At 43.8% G+C, this 17,963-nt stretch overlaps 1 protein-coding gene across 1 annotated transcript in view; it reads left to right on the top strand.

Annotated features, from left to right (window-relative positions):
• The first annotated feature begins 4,009 nt into the window (after nucleotides 1-4,009).
• Nucleotides 4,010-17,963, top strand: part of CAAP1 (caspase activity and apoptosis inhibitor 1) — a 29,827-nt gene continuing 15,873 nt past the window's right edge. Inside the window, exons 1-4 of the mRNA XM_014956410.1 lie at nucleotides 4,010-4,225; nucleotides 5,171-5,371; nucleotides 6,869-6,953; nucleotides 7,835-7,910. Coding sequence (XP_014811896.1) covers nucleotides 4,094-4,225; nucleotides 5,171-5,371; nucleotides 6,869-6,953; nucleotides 7,835-7,910 — 494 coding nt within the window. The 5' untranslated portion in view covers nucleotides 4,010-4,093. The remainder of the gene's footprint in view (nucleotides 4,226-5,170; nucleotides 5,372-6,868; nucleotides 6,954-7,834; nucleotides 7,911-17,963) is intronic.

Raw genomic sequence — 17,963 nt, 5'->3', positions numbered from 1 at the left:
GGTACTTTGATTCCAGACCATTCCATGATTTAGCATTGTCTGAGGGAACTGAGGGAGTTGGGGATGTTTGGTTTGTTGGGTTCCATCCCCACAGGGATTGTCCTTGAAGGGTCATAGACATATGCAGTGGAGGTAATGTGTAAAGGAGGTAATAGGAATAAAAAAACCAACAACCGAAACTTAAAACACACAGCCAGATCTTGCAGCATGTTGTAAGATCTTACAATAATGAAGGTTTTTTTAATTGATGCAGAAGCCTGTTGGTGTTCTTACACCCTCATGCGTTTGTGCGGTAGCTTTCAGTGAGGATTTTCCCAAGCTAGCAGAACTGGGTACGTGCTAACACCCAGTTGAGTGCAAAGGGGGGAGAAACACATCTTTTACAAAGCAATGGGCTTTTTTCCTGTCTTCTGATGTATAACAACGGAATACCCTCTTTCTGTCAGTATTATCTTGAAAACGAATAATCACTATGCTAAATTATTTTATCAGCATATCTACTTAGCTTCTGTACTGTGTGAATAGGTGCTGTTTGCATTGAAAACGTAGTCCACACGAACAAAGGTGCAGGTTTTGTATAAAAATACCAGCACAGGCAGTTACTAGGTATTTGATTATTCTTGATTCTCCTTTAACACTTGTCCTGTTTGTGTGCCTAAGCATATATTCTTTAACCTTTTATTTTCTATATAGTTGCTCAAGGGATCTCATTTTCCTGTCAAACTTCTACATCCCTAATTAACATTTCCCAATTACATTACCTCTACCATCTTCAGAGAACACTAAGGCTGTCATTTTGTGATGATAACAATCTATTTCCACCCACCCAGGTAATCTAACAACACAGACTAATTAGGATTAACTCTGATCCTTTGACTGCACCTTATCCAGCTCCGCAGGGACTCAATGCTTACTGAAAAAAGAAGAGATAATAAATTCTTTTAACCCTTTTAAAAACAGTGTCAAACACTGCGTTACCTATCATCTGGCCATAGTGCTTTTGATCACTGTTAGTTTTGTACAACTTGCATTCAGTGGACTTCTACCTAAATGGGGCAATACCACCAATGCTGTTGGAGGATCCAACACAATGGAATATATCAAACTGGACTGCAACGTGTTTGAATTTTGGGGAAAAAAAGACCCAGGAGAAAGACAAAGGGACGCTTTGGTGGAAAAGGAGGTTCTTAATACAAATTATTTCTGTGTAATGATGGGCACTGGTCTACTCTGGTCTTCATTTTTGTCTAACTATCCTCTTTAATTGGCATGTTCCTCTATAGCTAATCTTGGCTATAGAGGAACACTAAATTGCACAGTGTGGTCACCTGCCTTGAGTCGGCTTCTCTGCCCATTCCTACTTGTTTCCATCCCATGGAAAATAGTTTGTGTCAGAGTTCTGCAATATTCGTGAAATAACACAGAAAAACTAAATTTATTGTCAATGTTAACATTCACTGAGATATGGATATTTGATTTTTTTTTTAATTATGGGTATTTTCATGCTTGAACCATTTTTAATGGAGTGCGTCCTCAGTAGAAGTTAGCAATACATCAACCAAATCAGTAAGAACAGATTTCTTGGAACAAAAAGTTACACAAGAACCAAGTGAAGGTGTTTACTGCGGTGTCTAGCCTGCTGCTTAAAGCTTCATACCAGGGGCTTGGAGTGGCAGCTCTAATAATGTTTAAGTGAGTCTGAGAGGTGACTCTCTGGACCAACAGACAGATTAAGTCTAATGTTTCTCTACTGGGCAGGCTATGTGGACTAGAGCACAAGTTTTACAAGGAGCAGCCGAGGGAGCTGGGGTTATTTAGCCTGGAGAAAAGAGGCTGAGGGGAGACCCTTTCACTCCCTACAGCTGCCTGAAAGGAGGTTGTGGAGAGCTGGGACTCGGTCCCTTCTCCCAAGAGACAGGACAAGAGGAAATGACCTCAAGTTGCGCCAGGGGAGGTTCAGGATGGATATTAGGAAAAATTTCTTCACATAAAGGTTTGTCAAACGTTGGAAGAAGCTGCCCAGGGAGGTGATTGACTCACCCTCCCCGGAGGTATTTAAAAGATGTGCAGAGGTAGTGCTGAGGGACATGGTTTAGTGGTGGTTTTGGCAGTGCTGGGCTGATGGCTGGAGTCCACGATCTGAAAGGTCCCTTCCAACCCAGACACTTCAATGATTCCATGACTATAGCGAAGACCAGAACCCAATCACAGAAATCGCCGTTAAAGATTTCCACTCCTCCCCCTGTGCCAGGCAGAACACCCCGAAAACCTACTGAGCTGTTCTGCAGGTGCCGCTGAGCTCAAGGGGAGGTGCTGCCTGGATGATGTAGTTTGCTTGGATTTTATGTCATTTACTTGAGCTTCCACATGGCTCCGGACAGGATCCCTGGTTTGGAAGCGCTGCCAAGGCAGCAGCACTCCCACAGAATCACAGAATCACCATGGTTAGAAGGGACCTCTGAGATCGAGTCCAACCTTAAAAAAAAAAACCAACAAAAAAAAAAACCCCAACACACCATAACCAAACAACATCAACAAAAAACAAACAAACAGACAAACCAAAAACCACAAAACACCACATCACACCCACCCACAAACCAACAATCCCGGGCACTAGAGCATGCCCTTAAGAGCCATGTCTACAAGTTTCTTAAATACCTCCAGGGATGGTGTCTCCAGCACCTCCCTGGGCAGGCTCTTCCAGTGCCTGACCACCCTCTCAGTAAAGTAATTCTTCCTAAGATCTAATCTAACCTCCCCTGCCACAACTTCAGACCATTCCCTCTGGTCCTGTCATTATTCCCTTGGGAGAAGAGGCCAACACCCACCTCTCTACAACCTCCTTTCAGGGAGTTGCAGAGGGCAATGAGGTCTCCCCTCAGCCTCCTCTTCTCCAAACTAAACATGCCCAGTTCCCTCAGCCTCTCCTCGTATGACTTGTTCTCTAGATCCCTCACTAGCTTGGTGGCTCTCCTCTGGAAACGCTCAAGCCCCTTAATGTCCTTCTTGTAGTGAAGGGCCCAGAACTGAACACAGCACTCAAGTTGAGGGCTCACCAGTGCCCAGTACAGAGGCACCATCACTGCCCGACTCCTGCCGGGCACGCTATTTCTGATACAGGCCAGGATGCCATTGGCCTTCTTGGCCACCTGGGCACACTCTGGCTCACGTTCAGCCGGCTGTTGATGCCAAATTTACCCCAAAAGGCGAAATAGAAACTGCTCAGAGACTAAGTTTTCAAGTCCATAAGCAGGAGGTATTTATTAGCAACGCGTTGGGGAACTCTCCAGGCCGCCCTAGACAAAGAGTTCCGTCGGTTAGCAATCAGTGCAGCTTTTTTATACAAGTTTGAGTGTAGGTTACATCATCTTTACATGCATATTCATATCTTTACATGCATATTCATATATAGGCGGAGTCTCCCATTTTGGGGAGTCATCTGGTGGGAGTTCCGGTGCCTTCATCAGGGCGGGGGATCGTCTTGTGAGTCTTCCTCAGGTTAAACTTCTGAACTCTTCCTAATTTGGGTAGCTTCTTGGTGTACTTGGCAAGGTCGGAGTGACCTTGGTTCATCCTAAAATTGCTGAAGCTACTACTTCATCTTCTGGTGTTCTTTCCTATCAACTCGTTCTGTTCTCTCAGACAATTTATTACCTTCGTGATTTGGTAAGATCTAGCAAATGTAGCCTGACTGACCACAAACGGGGCCTGCAACTACTCAGAGCTATGATAAGTGACAAGAGAGGAAGGCAGGAATGTAGGGAGTAGTCCTGAGACCAGCACAATGATGTCTTGAAGCAGCAAAACAGTGTTGTCGACCTTGTTGGGAGATAGGGGATTTAAAGAAGGAACCCAGCTTACATTTTAACTCCTTATTTGCTTCCTTTTGAGCGGTTTCACGGTCCAACAACACTCCTAAGTCTTTTACTCCCGCGGGGGTGAATCCAGAGGTAGGAGCCCGCTCCCGTCGGCCCCCATTCCCACCCTGCCGGAAGCGGCGCTGACGTCTTTGCCAGGCGCCGGAAGTAGGCCTCGCCGGGGGCGCGCGGATGTGAGGGTGGCGCAGGGGGGTACGGTGGGCCCCGGCGGGGCGATGCCGGGCAGGAGATCGGCCAAGGAGAAGAAGCGCCGCCGCTCGCGTTCCTCCTGTCCGGAGGGAGCCTCGGGGCCGGGCGGCAGCGAGAGGAAGCGGCGGAGCACCGAGTCCAGCCACGGCGCCGTGGAGGTGGGGCGGGGAGGAAGGGCGGGCGGCGCTGGCCGTGGCTTTCCCCCGCTCTCCGCCTGGCAGTGTCCGGGTCCGGGCCCGCCCCGGCGGACGAGGCCTGGCCGTTGTGTTACCGCCGTGTGCTCGCTGCGGGACGTTTTGCGAGGGGCAGGCGGTTTGTGCCCGCTTGACGGCCGGCTGGTCGGTGCTGGCCGCCGTCCGGAGCACAGGGCCGGTTACCTGCTGTCACAGCCAAGACACCCGCGGCCGGGTCGGGCCGTGCCGTCCGTGGTGCGTGCGGGGGAGGCCGCCCTGTGTTTTCCCAGGGGTAGGAGATGTGGGGCACAAGCTCAGAGGTGACCCCGTCGTGGTGCTCGTGACGGCAGGATTGTGGGTGTGGGTACAAAAGTTGGTGTGACATGCAGTCCTGAGTGGGTCGTGGGGCTGTCAAAATGTGTTTCTAGATGTTTTATTTTGTTTTGTTTTGGTTTTTGATTTTTTTTTTTAAATTGTAGAGGTCTTCCACTGATGTATGGAAGATCTATTTTCTGATGCAAAGCCTGCTTCTATTCTCAGAATGTGCCACAAGGGGAATTGTGCACCAATTTCCATAGCAGGTTAGCAGTAAATTATGAGATCAGTGATTTAATTGCACAACAAATCAGAGAGACAGATGTCTTCTGCCTTAAAACATGCTTTCATTTATAAGCTAGGTTATTTGCAGATAATATTTTCCAGTTACTATTTAAAAGCATAAGAATGGTTTCAGTAGCCGAAAACTTAGATTCTGTAATGCAGTTACCTTGCAGACTAAAGCACTGTTTGGAAACTCAAAGGTCTGCCCTTAAGATGTCCCTTGCGATTATGAAAAGAAAACTATTGCAAGCACAATTGAAGCTGTAAGTCTCCTTCTTCTCTAGTTCACTAGAATATGTGAAAAATGTACTTGCCCTCCTTGATTTTTAGGAAGCAAAATGCAATGTACCCACTGGAGAGAAAGTGGAAGAAGCTGAACAACCCAGTGATATAGAAGAAGGAGGACTAGATCTCAGCGTCTCACTCAAACCAGTCAGCTTCTACATTGCAGACAAAAAAGAAATGCTTCAACAGTGTTTCTGTATCATAGGGGAGAAAAAACTACAGAAGATGCTGCCTGATATTTTAAAGGTACTGAAATACACTTTTATATATTTCTTGCAAGCTTTAGTGCTTGTGTAACAAAGCACATTTCTCTCTCAAGTCTACTGGACTTCCAGTTTAAAAGCTGCCTATATATTCCTTAAATAAAGATTATATCAAGTCTCCTTAAGTGAGGCTTTTTGAAGATTTGATACAGTTATTCCAGCTTACTCCTTTTTCCACTGCTCAGCCATTGCTGAACTGCAGGCTGCTTATTTTTTATACCATCTGTCTGTACTGGTTAGTTATATGCAAAAAGAGTTTCATAATTGCATGGAGTAAATTCAGTAGCATTGTTCACTAATAAATATGCTGATTTGTTAATAAAAGTTTAATTTCTTTTTGTGTCAGCTGAATTTCTTTGGTATTAAATTAATGTCTGAGATAAGACAATACAACTACTTCTTGATAAACAGCTTCTGAAGCTGTAAATTCTGTGGACTTTAGTGGTAGTATTGGTAGAGTTTTACTGGCTTGGACATACACTTTTTGAGTCTTGTGAATGTCAGGACTTTCTAAAAGTAGACTTAACAGCCTCTTCAGAAGAAGAGGCTACAGGTGAAATGCCATCAATAGTTTTCAATTTTTTGCCTTTAATTTTATCCTTATGAGTCATATTATTAATGTAAGTGAGGCAGGACTTCTTAATTTTAAACATGTAGTGAATTGCATACAGTTTAATTCATTTCTCATCTCTGGGAGAAGAAAACTGGTCTGGAGCAGCTGGAGGCAAAGGTGTTAATGAGTTTAAAAGTGGTGGTGTAGAATCAAACCTCCATCAGCACCGGGAATGTTACAATCTGCCCTGCATTTTCTAATTTTGGTACTTGTATGTGGTATCGTAGTTCATTTGAAAGCGTGAAATTAACACTCTATTTCACCAAGCGGACACCAATATGAAAGATGTGAAGATAACTGGAATACCATAAAACCCGTGGCAGTGTATATATTAAGCATGAGAAATGGATGACAATTTACATATTCCTTATGTTTTCTTTATGGTAACATACAGCTATTAGTGTGTTGCCAAGAATAGTGTTTGCTTTGATTTGTGAACTTGGATTCAACAGTCGGCAATCGCTTGGCAGGCTTAATTAGGAAATCTACCTGGTCCTGAGTGATGGAGAGTTAGGAGTAGTCAGGGCTACACTTGTTTGCTGTTCCATGCATCACACATACGGTCCAGTACTTTCACTGTTCAGTGTTACAGCTGCAGTGAAAACTCCAAGCCATAGGTCAAGTAACCGATAGTGTGCATTGCTTAATTTTTTCAGAAAAAACACCCCACATGCACTACTTCTGGTAGTTGTCAAAACTGAAATGCCTACCTGGTGTTCTTCAATAGTTGCATCAGGTTGGAATAGGGAAGGAACTTGCAACCTTAGTTAGCTCTTTGCTCAGTACAGTTAGGGGTACTACTTATCGTTCATAATTTCTCCTCAGAAAGTTTTAGTAGCTTGTGGTCTGTCTTATCTGTCTTCTTAGAACTGTTCCATGGATGAAATCAAAAGGCTTTGCTTGGAGCAGTTGGAGCTGTTATCGGAAAAAAAACTGTTGAAGATACTTGAAGGTATGAATGAAACTTCCAGGCACCGCTGTAAACCAGGGCATAATCTGCCTCTAAACTGGATTTTCACTCCATTTCTAGCTACTAATACATAATTAATTAGTGTGTATATACATATTAGTGTATATATATATTCTGGTTTTGATCTCTTAAGCTTGCATGAAATTGTCCATTGATTTAGAAGCTGCACATTCAGAAGACAGTAGTATAAGCTTCTTTTCCTCAGTATGCAAACTAAGAACAAAGCATTTGACTTGGTAGAAAAGATGAAAGTAGGACTGGAGAAGTATTTTAGGTAAACTGAGAAAAAGTTGCCTCCTGGTTCTCTGCAGGGGAAAACTGACATAATGCAAGACCAGTTCAGTTGTATGACCAATTGCCCTAAAGTATTGGGTGTTGTTAAAGGATTCTTGGTGGGTTCCTCTGCTCTGCTGAGACACACAGTTCATGTACTTTCATTAAGGATATGACATACCAGCTTTTCAGTATCTTGCTGAACTTCCACTTGAAATTTAAGGGCTGTAGTATTTATTTGTAAGCATGTAAACTCAGTTAAGCGGAACTCTTTGAATCCTGAATGCTGTGGAGTAATTCTGTTAATTCTGTCTCCTGTGCTTTAGTGCCTATAGTATTGCACTAGCAATAGCTAGTCTACTTTTTTTTTGTAATATGGTGTAACTGAGAAATGCCAACCATGTGTCTACCAGAAAACTCATAAGTAAGGTTTTGGGGTTCGAGTAAGTCTAATTTTAGAACATCAGCTTTAACTGGGGAAAAAACCCTCTTCTGCTGATTGTAGTAGAGTTAATCATTAAGATTAAGCCAAAATATGTAGTATTAATTATATTGCCTAAATTTTAATGTTTGAAACTGTGTACATCTAGGCAAGATTGGAGCTGATTCTGATACTGACGAGGAGGCAGATGGAGAAGACAAGACTGGAAGTGAATCAGTCAGTCAGTGAGTAAAAGATAAAACACTTAAAAACTTAATTTAAGAATACTGAGATTTTTCATGAGAAATGATCAAAGGTTGATGACCTGAAGTGTCATGGGCCCACCGAGCTAAAAATAGTTCACCTTTATGTTCCCAGTCCAAATCTGTCTGGAAAATCTTAGCAGCCTGGTCCACTTGCTGATTGCTTTGATGTTCCTCAGTGGCTCGGCTCATGTGTACATGAGCATGTACATGAGCATCTACATGATGTACCTTTATGACCAGTTTCTCTAGCCGTTTGGCAATATTTTGCCACAATTCAGCAGCCCACATGGGTTTACCTCTGTGCTGCCAGTTGCTCTGCTTCCACTGTTTCAGCCATCCCCACAGAGCATTTGCCACCATCCAGGAGTCAGTACAGAGAGAGAGCATTGGCCACTTTTCTTGTTCAGCAATGTCTAGGGGCAGCTGGATAGCTTTTACCTCTGCAAATTGACTTGGTTCACCTTCTCCTTTAGTTGCTTCTGCAACTCGTCATGTAGGACTCCATACAGCAGCTTTCCACTTTCAGTGTTTTCTTACAATACGACAAGATCCATCAGTGAACAAAACATAACTGTTTCTCATTATCTGAGAGTTCATTATATGGTGGGGCCTCCTCAGCACATGTTACCACCTTGTCTAGTGGCATTGTGAAGTCTCTGCCTTCGGGCCAGTTTGTGATCACTTTTACAATTCCTGGATGATTTGGGTTTCCTATTTGAGCTCGCTGTGTGATTAAGGCAACCCACTTACTGCAGGTAGCATTGGTGGCATGATGAGTAGAAGAAAATTTACCTTTGAAAATCCAGCCCAGCACTGGTAATCGAGGTGCCAGGAGGACCTGTGCTTCAGTGCCAGTTACCTCTGAAGCAGCTCTAACTCCCTCATACGCAGCCAATATTTCTTTCTCAGTTGGAGTATAGTTGGCTTCAGATCCTCTGTATCCCCGACTCCAAAATCCTAGGTGTCAACCTCAAGTTTCCTGTGGTGCTTTCTGCCAGAGGCTCCAGGTAGGGCCATTGTCTCTGGCTGCAGTATAGAGCACATTTTAAATGTTCTGTCCTGTTCAGACTGGTCCAAATGCTACCACGCGCACAATCTCTTGTTTAATTTGCTTAAAGGCTTGTCATTGCTCAGGATCCCATGTAAACTCATTTTTCTTTTGAGTCACTTCATGGAGAGGTTTCACAATCTGACTATAACCTGGAATATGCATTCTCCAGAAACCCACAACGCCTAAGAAGGTTTGTGTTTCTTTTTTGTTAGTAGGTGGGGACATAGATATTATTTTGTTAATCACATCCATTGTGATCTGGCGATGACTGTCTTGCCATTTAATTCCTAAGAGCTGGATCTCTCGTGCAGGTCCCTTGACCTTACCTCTTTTTACAGCAAAACCAGCTTTCAGAAGAATCTCTATTACTTTCTTGCCTTTCTTGAAAACTTCTTCTGCTGTATTACCCCACACAATGATGTCATCAATGTATTGCTGGTGTTCTGGAGCTCCACCCTTCTCCAGTGCAATCTGAATTAGTCCACGGCCAATAGCTGGGCTGTGTTTCCACCCCTGGGGCAGTTGATTCCAGGTGTACTGGACCACCCCTCCAGGTGAAAGCAAACCATGGCCTGTCCTCTGCTGCTAAAGGAATAGAGAAAAAAGCGTTAGCAATGTCAATTGTAGCATATCCCCTGGCTGCCTTCGACTCCAGTTCATAGTGCAGCTCTAGCACGTCTGGCACAGCAGCACTTAGTGGTGATGTGACTTCATTCAGGCCACTGTAGTCCACTGTTAGCCTCCAGGCTCTGTCAGACTTTCGCACTGGCCATATGGGGCTGTTAAAGGGTGAGCAAGTCTTGCTGATCACTCCTTGGGTCTCCAGCTGATGACTCAGGTTCTGGATGGGAGTCAGGGAGTCTCGGTTAGTGCGGTAATGTCGTCAGTGCATTGTGGCAGTAGCAATTGGCACCTGCTGTTCTTTAACCCTCAGCAATCCCACAACGGAAGGGTCATCTGAAAGGCCAGGTAAGGTAGACAGCTGTGTAATGTTCTCAGTCTCTACAGCTGCTATACCAAAAACCCACCTATAACCTTCTGGGTCTTTGAAGTACCCTCTCTTGAAAAAGTCCACGCCAAGGATGCATGGAGCATCTGGGCCAGTGATAATGGGGTGCTTCTCCCATTCATTCCCAGTTAGGCTCACTTCAGCCTCCAGTACAGTCAGTTCTTGAGACCCACCAGTCACACCAGAAATAGTAACAGATTCTGTCCGTCTGTGATTCAATGGCAATAGGGTACACTGTGCACCTGTGTCCAGCAGGGCTCTATACTTCTGTGGCTCTAATGTGCCAGGTCATTGAATCCACACAATCCAATAAACTCAGGTTATCCCTCTCCTCCTCCTCGCTGGAGGCAGGGCACTTCTAACATCTGTAATTAGCAGATGAGTTTCTGCCTGGACCGGAGAACCACCCCCTATGAACTGGAGCAGCAGTCTTCCTGGAATAATTCTGTCTTCTGTCTGCTTTTCCTTGCAACTCACTTACTTGTGCCTACAGGGCTGAGGTAGGTTTTTTTATCCCACTTACTCATCTCCTCTCCATAATCACAGAGGCAAAACCACTGGATATTTCATACTGTGTTCTGTCTCTTCTGAGTCAGTCTCATAGGAGGGCATCTTCTCCTGACAGCTGCAGCATTGGTCCAAGGAAGGGAAGAATAGGATCTATCCTCTATCCTAGACAGTTTATCAACAGTTTCTCATTTTTCTCTATCATTTTCTCAGTTTTATCAATCTTTCTACAGCTGCTACAGTTAGGGGATGAGAGAGACTGTCGTCATACTGTTGCATTTTGCTAGACACTTCACTTACAGTTAATGAATCATCATCAGCTCCTGCCCAGCTCAGTACCAACAAAGTGTGAGAATACACTGGTGGTGCACTCTGTGAAAACTTCTGCAACATAGGTTGTCTGCATGGCGTTTCGCCAGGATTTACAGTTTTATCCCAGTCACCATAAATCACCTCTTTCACAGCCATTTCTCTCAGGTTCTTAATACCTTTCTCTACGTTGGTCCATTTACTTGGGCAGCATTCAGTAACATCCTTAAAGGGATATCTGTCCTTTACAGCTGATATGAGTTGCCTTCAGAGACTGTGACTTTTCCCCAAGAGCTTTATCTATACCAGTCTCTTTGGACAGGTTTCCTAACTGCCTAGCTTCTGCACCGTCTAATTCCATGCAACCAGCTCCATTATCCCAGCATCGGAGCAACCAGGAGACAAGTTTAACTCACCATCATTATGGCTAAAATCCTTTCTTACATTTCACAAATCCTTCATAGAAAAAGATTTAATGATTATCTCTGTATCTGAGTCCTCTTCCTTTGCTAGTGCAGGAGCCTCTCCCTTATCGGCTTTAGAAGGACCCTCTTCTGCATCTTCATCAGAAAAGTCCTCTCACCTGCTGTCTGGCTTTACTTGGTCTTTATCACAAGGGACAGAGGGCTGAGCTGAGCTCCTCCTTTTCCTTCTGGTCACCGGTACAAGTCTGAGTAAGGTCAGTGTCAGTGTATATTGCATTTCTGTTTCGAGATTTAAAGAGAAAGCACCCCTGCAGCCCATGCAGCAATATCAACACTACAATAATGATTTTAAGAATGCAGCTCTCATTCATGCTATCTAAAGGGGGTCTGATGGTGACAATTTTGCCTCAGCAGTAAAGGGTGAAGTAAGCATTCCCAAGGTAAAATGCGAAGTATGACTAGCAGCAGAATTCAGTCGCACTACTTCTGGTAGTTGTCAAAACTGAAATGCCTACCTGGTGTTCTTCAATAGTTGCATCAGGTTGGAATAGGGAAGGAACTTGCAACCTTAGTTAGCTCTTTGCTCAGTACAGTTAGGGGTACTACTTATCGTTCATAATTTCTCCTCAGAAAGTTTTAGTAGCTTGTGGTCTGTCTTATCTGTCTTCTTAGAACTGTTCCATGGATGAAATCAAAAGGCTTTGCTTGGAGCAGTTGGAGCTGTTATCGGAAAAAAAACTGTTGAAGATACTTGAAGGTATGAATGAAACTTCCAGGCACCGCTGTAAACCAGGGCATAATCTGCCTCTAAACTGGATTTTCACTCCATTTCTAGCTACTAATACATAATTAATTAGTGTGTATATACATATTAGTGTATATATATATTCTGGTTTTGATCTCTTAAGCTTGCATGAAATTGTCCATTGATTTAGAAGCTGCACATTCAGAAGACAGTAGTATAAGCTTCTTTTCCTCAGTATGCAAACTAAGAACAAAGCATTTGACTTGGTAGAAAAGATGAAAGTAGGACTGGAGAAGTATTTTAGGTAAACTGAGAAAAAGTTGCCTCCTGGTTCTCTGCAGGGGAAAACTGACATAATGCAAGACCAGTTCAGTTGTATGACCAATTGCCCTAAAGTATTGGGTGTTGTTAAAGGATTCTTGGTGGGTTCCTCTGCTCTGCTGAGACACACAGTTCATGTACTTTCATTAAGGATATGACATACCAGCTTTTCAGTATCTTGCTGAACTTCCACTTGAAATTTAAGGGCTGTAGTATTTATTTGTAAGCATGTAAACTCAGTTAAGCGGAACTCTTTGAATCCTGAATGCTGTGGAGTAATTCTGTTAATTCTGTCTCCTGTGCTTTAGTGCCTATAGTATTGCACTAGCAATAGCTAGTCTACTTTTTTTTTGTAATATGGTGTAACTGAGAAATGCCAACCATGTGTCTACCAGAAAACTCATAAGTAAGGTTTTGGGGTTCGAGTAAGTCTAATTTTAGAACATCAGCTTTAACTGGGGAAAAAACCCTCTTCTGCTGATTGTAGTAGAGTTAATCATTAAGATTAAGCCAAAATATGTAGTATTAATTATATTGCCTAAATTTTAATGTTTGAAACTGTGTACATCTAGGCAAGATTGGAGCTGATTCTGATACTGACGAGGAGGCAGATGGAGAAGACAAGACTGGAAGTGAATCAGTCAGTCAGTGAGTAAAAGATAAAACACTTAAAAACTTAATTTAAGAATACTGAGATTTTTCATGAGAAATGATCAAAGGTTGATGACCTGAAGTGTCATGGGCCCACCGAGCTAAAAATAGTTCACCTTTATGTTCCCAGTCCAAATCTGTCTGGAAAATCTTAGCAGCCTGGTCCACTTGCTGATTGCTTTGATGTTCCTCAGTGGCTCGGCTCATGTGTACATGAGCATGTACATGAGCATCTACATGATGTACCTTTATGACCAGTTTCTCTAGCCGTTTGGCAATATTTTGCCACAATTCAGCAGCCCACATGGGTTTACCTCTGTGCTGCCAGTTGCTCTGCTTCCACTGTTTCAGCCATCCCCACAGAGCATTTGCCACCATCCAGGAGTCAGTACAGAGAGAGAGCATTGGCCACTTTTCTTGTTCAGCAATGTCTAGGGGCAGCTGGATAGCTTTTACCTCTGCAAATTGACTTGGTTCACCTTCTCCTTTAGTTGCTTCTGCAACTCGTCATGTAGGACTCCATACAGCAGCTTTCCACTTTCAGTGTTTTCTTACAATACGACAAGATCCATCAGTGAACAAAACATAACTGTTTCTCATTATCTGAGAGTTCATTATATGGTGGGGCCTCCTCAGCACATGTTACCACCTTGTCTAGTGGCATTGTGAAGTCTCTGCCTTCGGGCCAGTTTGTGATCACTTTTACAATTCCTGGATGATTTGGGTTTCCTATTTGAGCTCGCTGTGTGATTAAGGCAACCCACTTACTGCAGGTAGCATTGGTGGCATGATGAGTAGAAGAAAATTTACCTTTGAAAATCCAGCCCAGCACTGGTAATCGAGGTGCCAGGAGGACCTGTGCTTCAGTGCCAGTTACCTCTGAAGCAGCTCTAACTCCCTCATACGCAGCCAATATTTCTTTCTCAGTTGGAGTATAGTTGGCTTCAGATCCTCTGTATCCCCGACTCCAAAATCCTAGGTGTCAACCTCAAGTTTCCTGTGGTGCTTTCTGCCAGAGGCTCCAGGTAGGGCCATTGTCTCTGGCTGCAGTATAGAGCACATTTTAAATGTTCTGTCCTGTTCAGACTGGTCCAAATGCTACCACGCGCACAATCTCTTGTTTAATTTGCTTAAAGGCTTGTCATTGCTCAGGATCCCATGTAAACTCATTTTTCTTTTGAGTCACTTCATGGAGAGGTTTCACAATCTGACTATAACCTGGAATATGCATTCTCCAGAAACCCACAACGCCTAAGAAGGTTTGTGTTTCTTTTTTGTTAGTAGGTGGGGACATAGATATTATTTTGTTAATCACATCCATTGTGATCTGGCGATGACTGTCTTGCCATTTAATTCCTAAGAGCTGGATCTCTCGTGCAGGTCCCTTGACCTTACCTCTTTTTACAGCAAAACCAGCTTTCAGAAGAATCTCTATTACTTTCTTGCCTTTCTTGAAAACTTCTTCTGCTGTATTACCCCACACAATGATGTCATCAATGTATTGCTGGTGTTCTGGAGCTCCACCCTTCTCCAGTGCAATCTGAATTAGTCCACGGCCAATAGCTGGGCTGTGTTTCCACCCCTGGGGCAGTTGATTCCAGGTGTACTGGACCACCCCTCCAGGTGAAAGCAAACCATGGCCTGTCCTCTGCTGCTAAAGGAATAGAGAAAAAAGCGTTAGCAATGTCAATTGTAGCATATCACCTGGCTGCCTTCGACTCCAGTTCATAGTGCAGCTCTAGCACGTCTGGCACAGCAGCACTTAGTGGTGATGTGACTTCATTCAGGCCACTGTAGTCCACTGTTAGCCTCCAGGCTCTGTCAGACTTTCGCACTGGCCATATGGGGCTGTTAAAGGGTGAGCAAGTCTTGCTGATCACTCCTTGGGTCTCCAGCTGATGACTCAGGTTCTGGATGGGAGTCAGGGAGTCTCGGTTAGTGCGGTAATGTCGTCAGTGCATTGTGGCAGTAGCAATTGGCACCTGCTGTTCTTTAACCCTCAGCAATCCCACAACGGAAGGGTCATCTGAAAGGCCAGGTAAGGTAGACAGCTGTGTAATGTTCTCAGTCTCTACAGCTGCTATACCAAAAACCCACCTATAACCTTCTGGGTCTTTGAAGTACCCTCTCTTGAAAAAGTCCACGCCAAGGATGCATGGAGCATCTGGGCCAGTGATAATGGGGTGCTTCTCCCATTCATTCCCAGTTAGGCTCACTTCAGCCTCCAGTACAGTCAGTTCTTGAGACCCACCAGTCACACCAGAAATAGTAACAGATTCTGTCCGTCTGTGATTCAATGGCAATAGGGTACACTGTGCACCTGTGTCCAGCAGGGCTCTATACTTCTGTGGCTCTAATGTGCCAGGTCATTGAATCCACACAATCCAATAAACTCAGGTTATCCCTCTCCTCCTCCTCGCTGGAGGCAGGGCACTTCTAACATCTGTAATTAGCAGATGAGTTTCTGCCTGGACCGGAGAACCACCCCCTATGAACTGGAGCAGCAGTCTTCCTGGAATAATTCTGTCTTCTGTCTGCTTTTCCTTGCAACTCACTTACTTGTGCCTACAGGGCTGAGGTAGGTTTTTTTATCCCACTTACTCATCTCCTCTCCATAATCACAGAGGCAAAACCACTGGATATTTCATACTGTGTTCTGTCTCTTCTGAGTCAGTCTCATAGGAGGGCATCTTCTCCTGACAGCTGCAGCATTGGTCCAAGGAAGGGAAGAATAGGATCTATCCTCTATCCTAGACAGTTTATCAACAGTTTCTCATTTTTCTCTATCATTTTCTCAGTTTTATCAATCTTTCTACAGCTGCTACAGTTAGGGGATGAGAGAGACTGTCGTCATACTGTTGCATTTTGCTAGACACTTCACTTACAGTTAATGAATCATCATCAGCTCCTGCCCAGCTCAGTACCAACAAAGTGTGAGAATACACTGGTGGTGCACTCTGTGAAAACTTCTGCAACATAGGTTGTCTGCATGGCGTTTCGCCAGGATTTACAGTTTTATCCCAGTCACCATAAATCACCTCTTTCACAGCCATTTCTCTCAGGTTCTTAATACCTTTCTCTACGTTGGTCCATTTACTTGGGCAGCATTCAGTAACATCCTTAAAGGGATATCTGTCCTTTACAGCTGATATGAGTTGCCTTCAGAGACTGTGACTTTTCCCCAAGAGCTTTATCTATACCAGTCTCTTTGGACAGGTTTCCTAACTGCCTAGCTTCTGCACCGTCTAATTCCATGCAACCAGCTCCATTATCCCAGCATCGGAGCAACCAGGAGACAAGTTTAACTCACCATCATTATGGCTAAAATCCTTTCTTACATTTCACAAATCCTTCATAGAAAAAGATTTAATGATTATCTCTGTATCTGAGTCCTCTTCCTTTGCTAGTGCAGGAGCCTCTCCCTTATCGGCTTTAGAAGGACCCTCTTCTGCATCTTCATCAGAAAAGTCCTCTCACCTGCTGTCTGGCTTTACTTGGTCTTTATCACAAGGGACAGAGGGCTGAGCTGAGCTCCTCCTTTTCCTTCTGGTCACCGGTACAAGTCTGAGTAAGGTCAGTGTCAGTGTATATTGCATTTCTGTTTCGAGATTTAAAGAGAAAGCACCCCTGCAGCCCATGCAGCAATATCAACACTACAATAATGATTTTAAGAATGCAGCTCTCATTCATGCTATCTAAAGGGGGTCTGATGGTGACAATTTTGCCTCAGCAGTAAAGGGTGAAGTAAGCATTCCCAAGGTAAAATGCGAAGTATGACTAGCAGCAGAATTCAGTCCGAAATGCCCGAGGAATCTAGGTAAAGAAACCAGCCATTCAATCACAGTACGGATCAGAAGCAAACACAATACCAGAATACCACGTTTGAACCACTGCATACAGACACAAAGAGCAAGTAAATTATACAACACAGAAGGCAAATTATACAGTGCTGAATCAAGTAACCTGGAAGAAATTCCCATCAAGATACGATACAATATTCTGTCTAAAAACATGATGTGAGCTGTCTTTTTTAATTTCTGAGGTTGTCTGAATAGTTTGAATTCCAGCTATCTACCAGAGCTTTAGTCATATCACAATCAAGCCGCACATTGGGCGCCAATAAATCTGTTGTGGTTTTGACCAGATTGACTAATCAGAACAACACATAGCCCCTCCCTTTCCCCTCTAAGCAAAAGAGAGGAGAGGAAGAGATAAGAGATTTATGAGTTTAGAAAAAAGTGAACTACTTTAATGAAAATATTAATAAACAATGAAATAATAAAAAGAAAAGGAAAAAAAAAAGCATGCTGTATATAGAAAACCGTATCAAGCTCCCAGGATGACGATCACTTCACCAGTAGGCACAGGGGAAAGTCCCAGGCTGGACTCAACAATGGACAGGAGATGGATTCCAGGAGAGATAAGAGATTTATGAGTTTAGAAAAAAGTGAACTACTTTAATGAAAATATTAATAAACAATGAAATAATAAAAAGAAAAGGAAAAAAAAAAGCATGCTGTATATAGAAAACCGTATCAAGCTCCCAGGATGACGATCACTTCACCAGTAGGCACAGGGGAAAGTCCCAGGCTGGACTCAACAATGGACAGGAGATGGATTCCAGGTCTGGAGTCAGGAACGCTCAGATTGGGATCAAAGGCAGAGGAACAGACAGGGTCCTCCTCGGACGTCGGCCATTCCAGGAAGAGAGTTGACCCTTTGATCCCTCAGCTTTTATACTGAGCATGGTGCAGATGGGATGGAATACCCCGTTGGTCAGTTTTGGGTCACCTGTCCTGTCTGCTCCTCCCTACAGGTGTGACCCCTCAACGCTTTTTCTGCTTCTGACCCTCCAACGGGGCAAATAACACATTTACCTGACCTTGGCCGTTATAGCAATAAGTATAAACAAGAGCCTCTCTGCACACCATTCCTTGGTATAATCAGGTCTTACCACTGTGAGAGTGAACAGTTTCTGAACAATATCCTGCTAATTTCAGAGTTTAGTTAGTTA

The sequence above is a fragment of the Calidris pugnax genome, unplaced genomic scaffold (assembly GCF_001431845.1).
Source record: "Calidris pugnax isolate Ruff unplaced genomic scaffold, ASM143184v1 scaffold262, whole genome shotgun sequence".
Classification (NCBI taxonomy): Eukaryota; Metazoa; Chordata; class Aves; order Charadriiformes; family Scolopacidae; genus Calidris; species Calidris pugnax.
The sequence above is the reverse complement of the archived record's forward strand: the minus strand, read 5'-3'. Positions and strand labels throughout refer to the sequence as shown.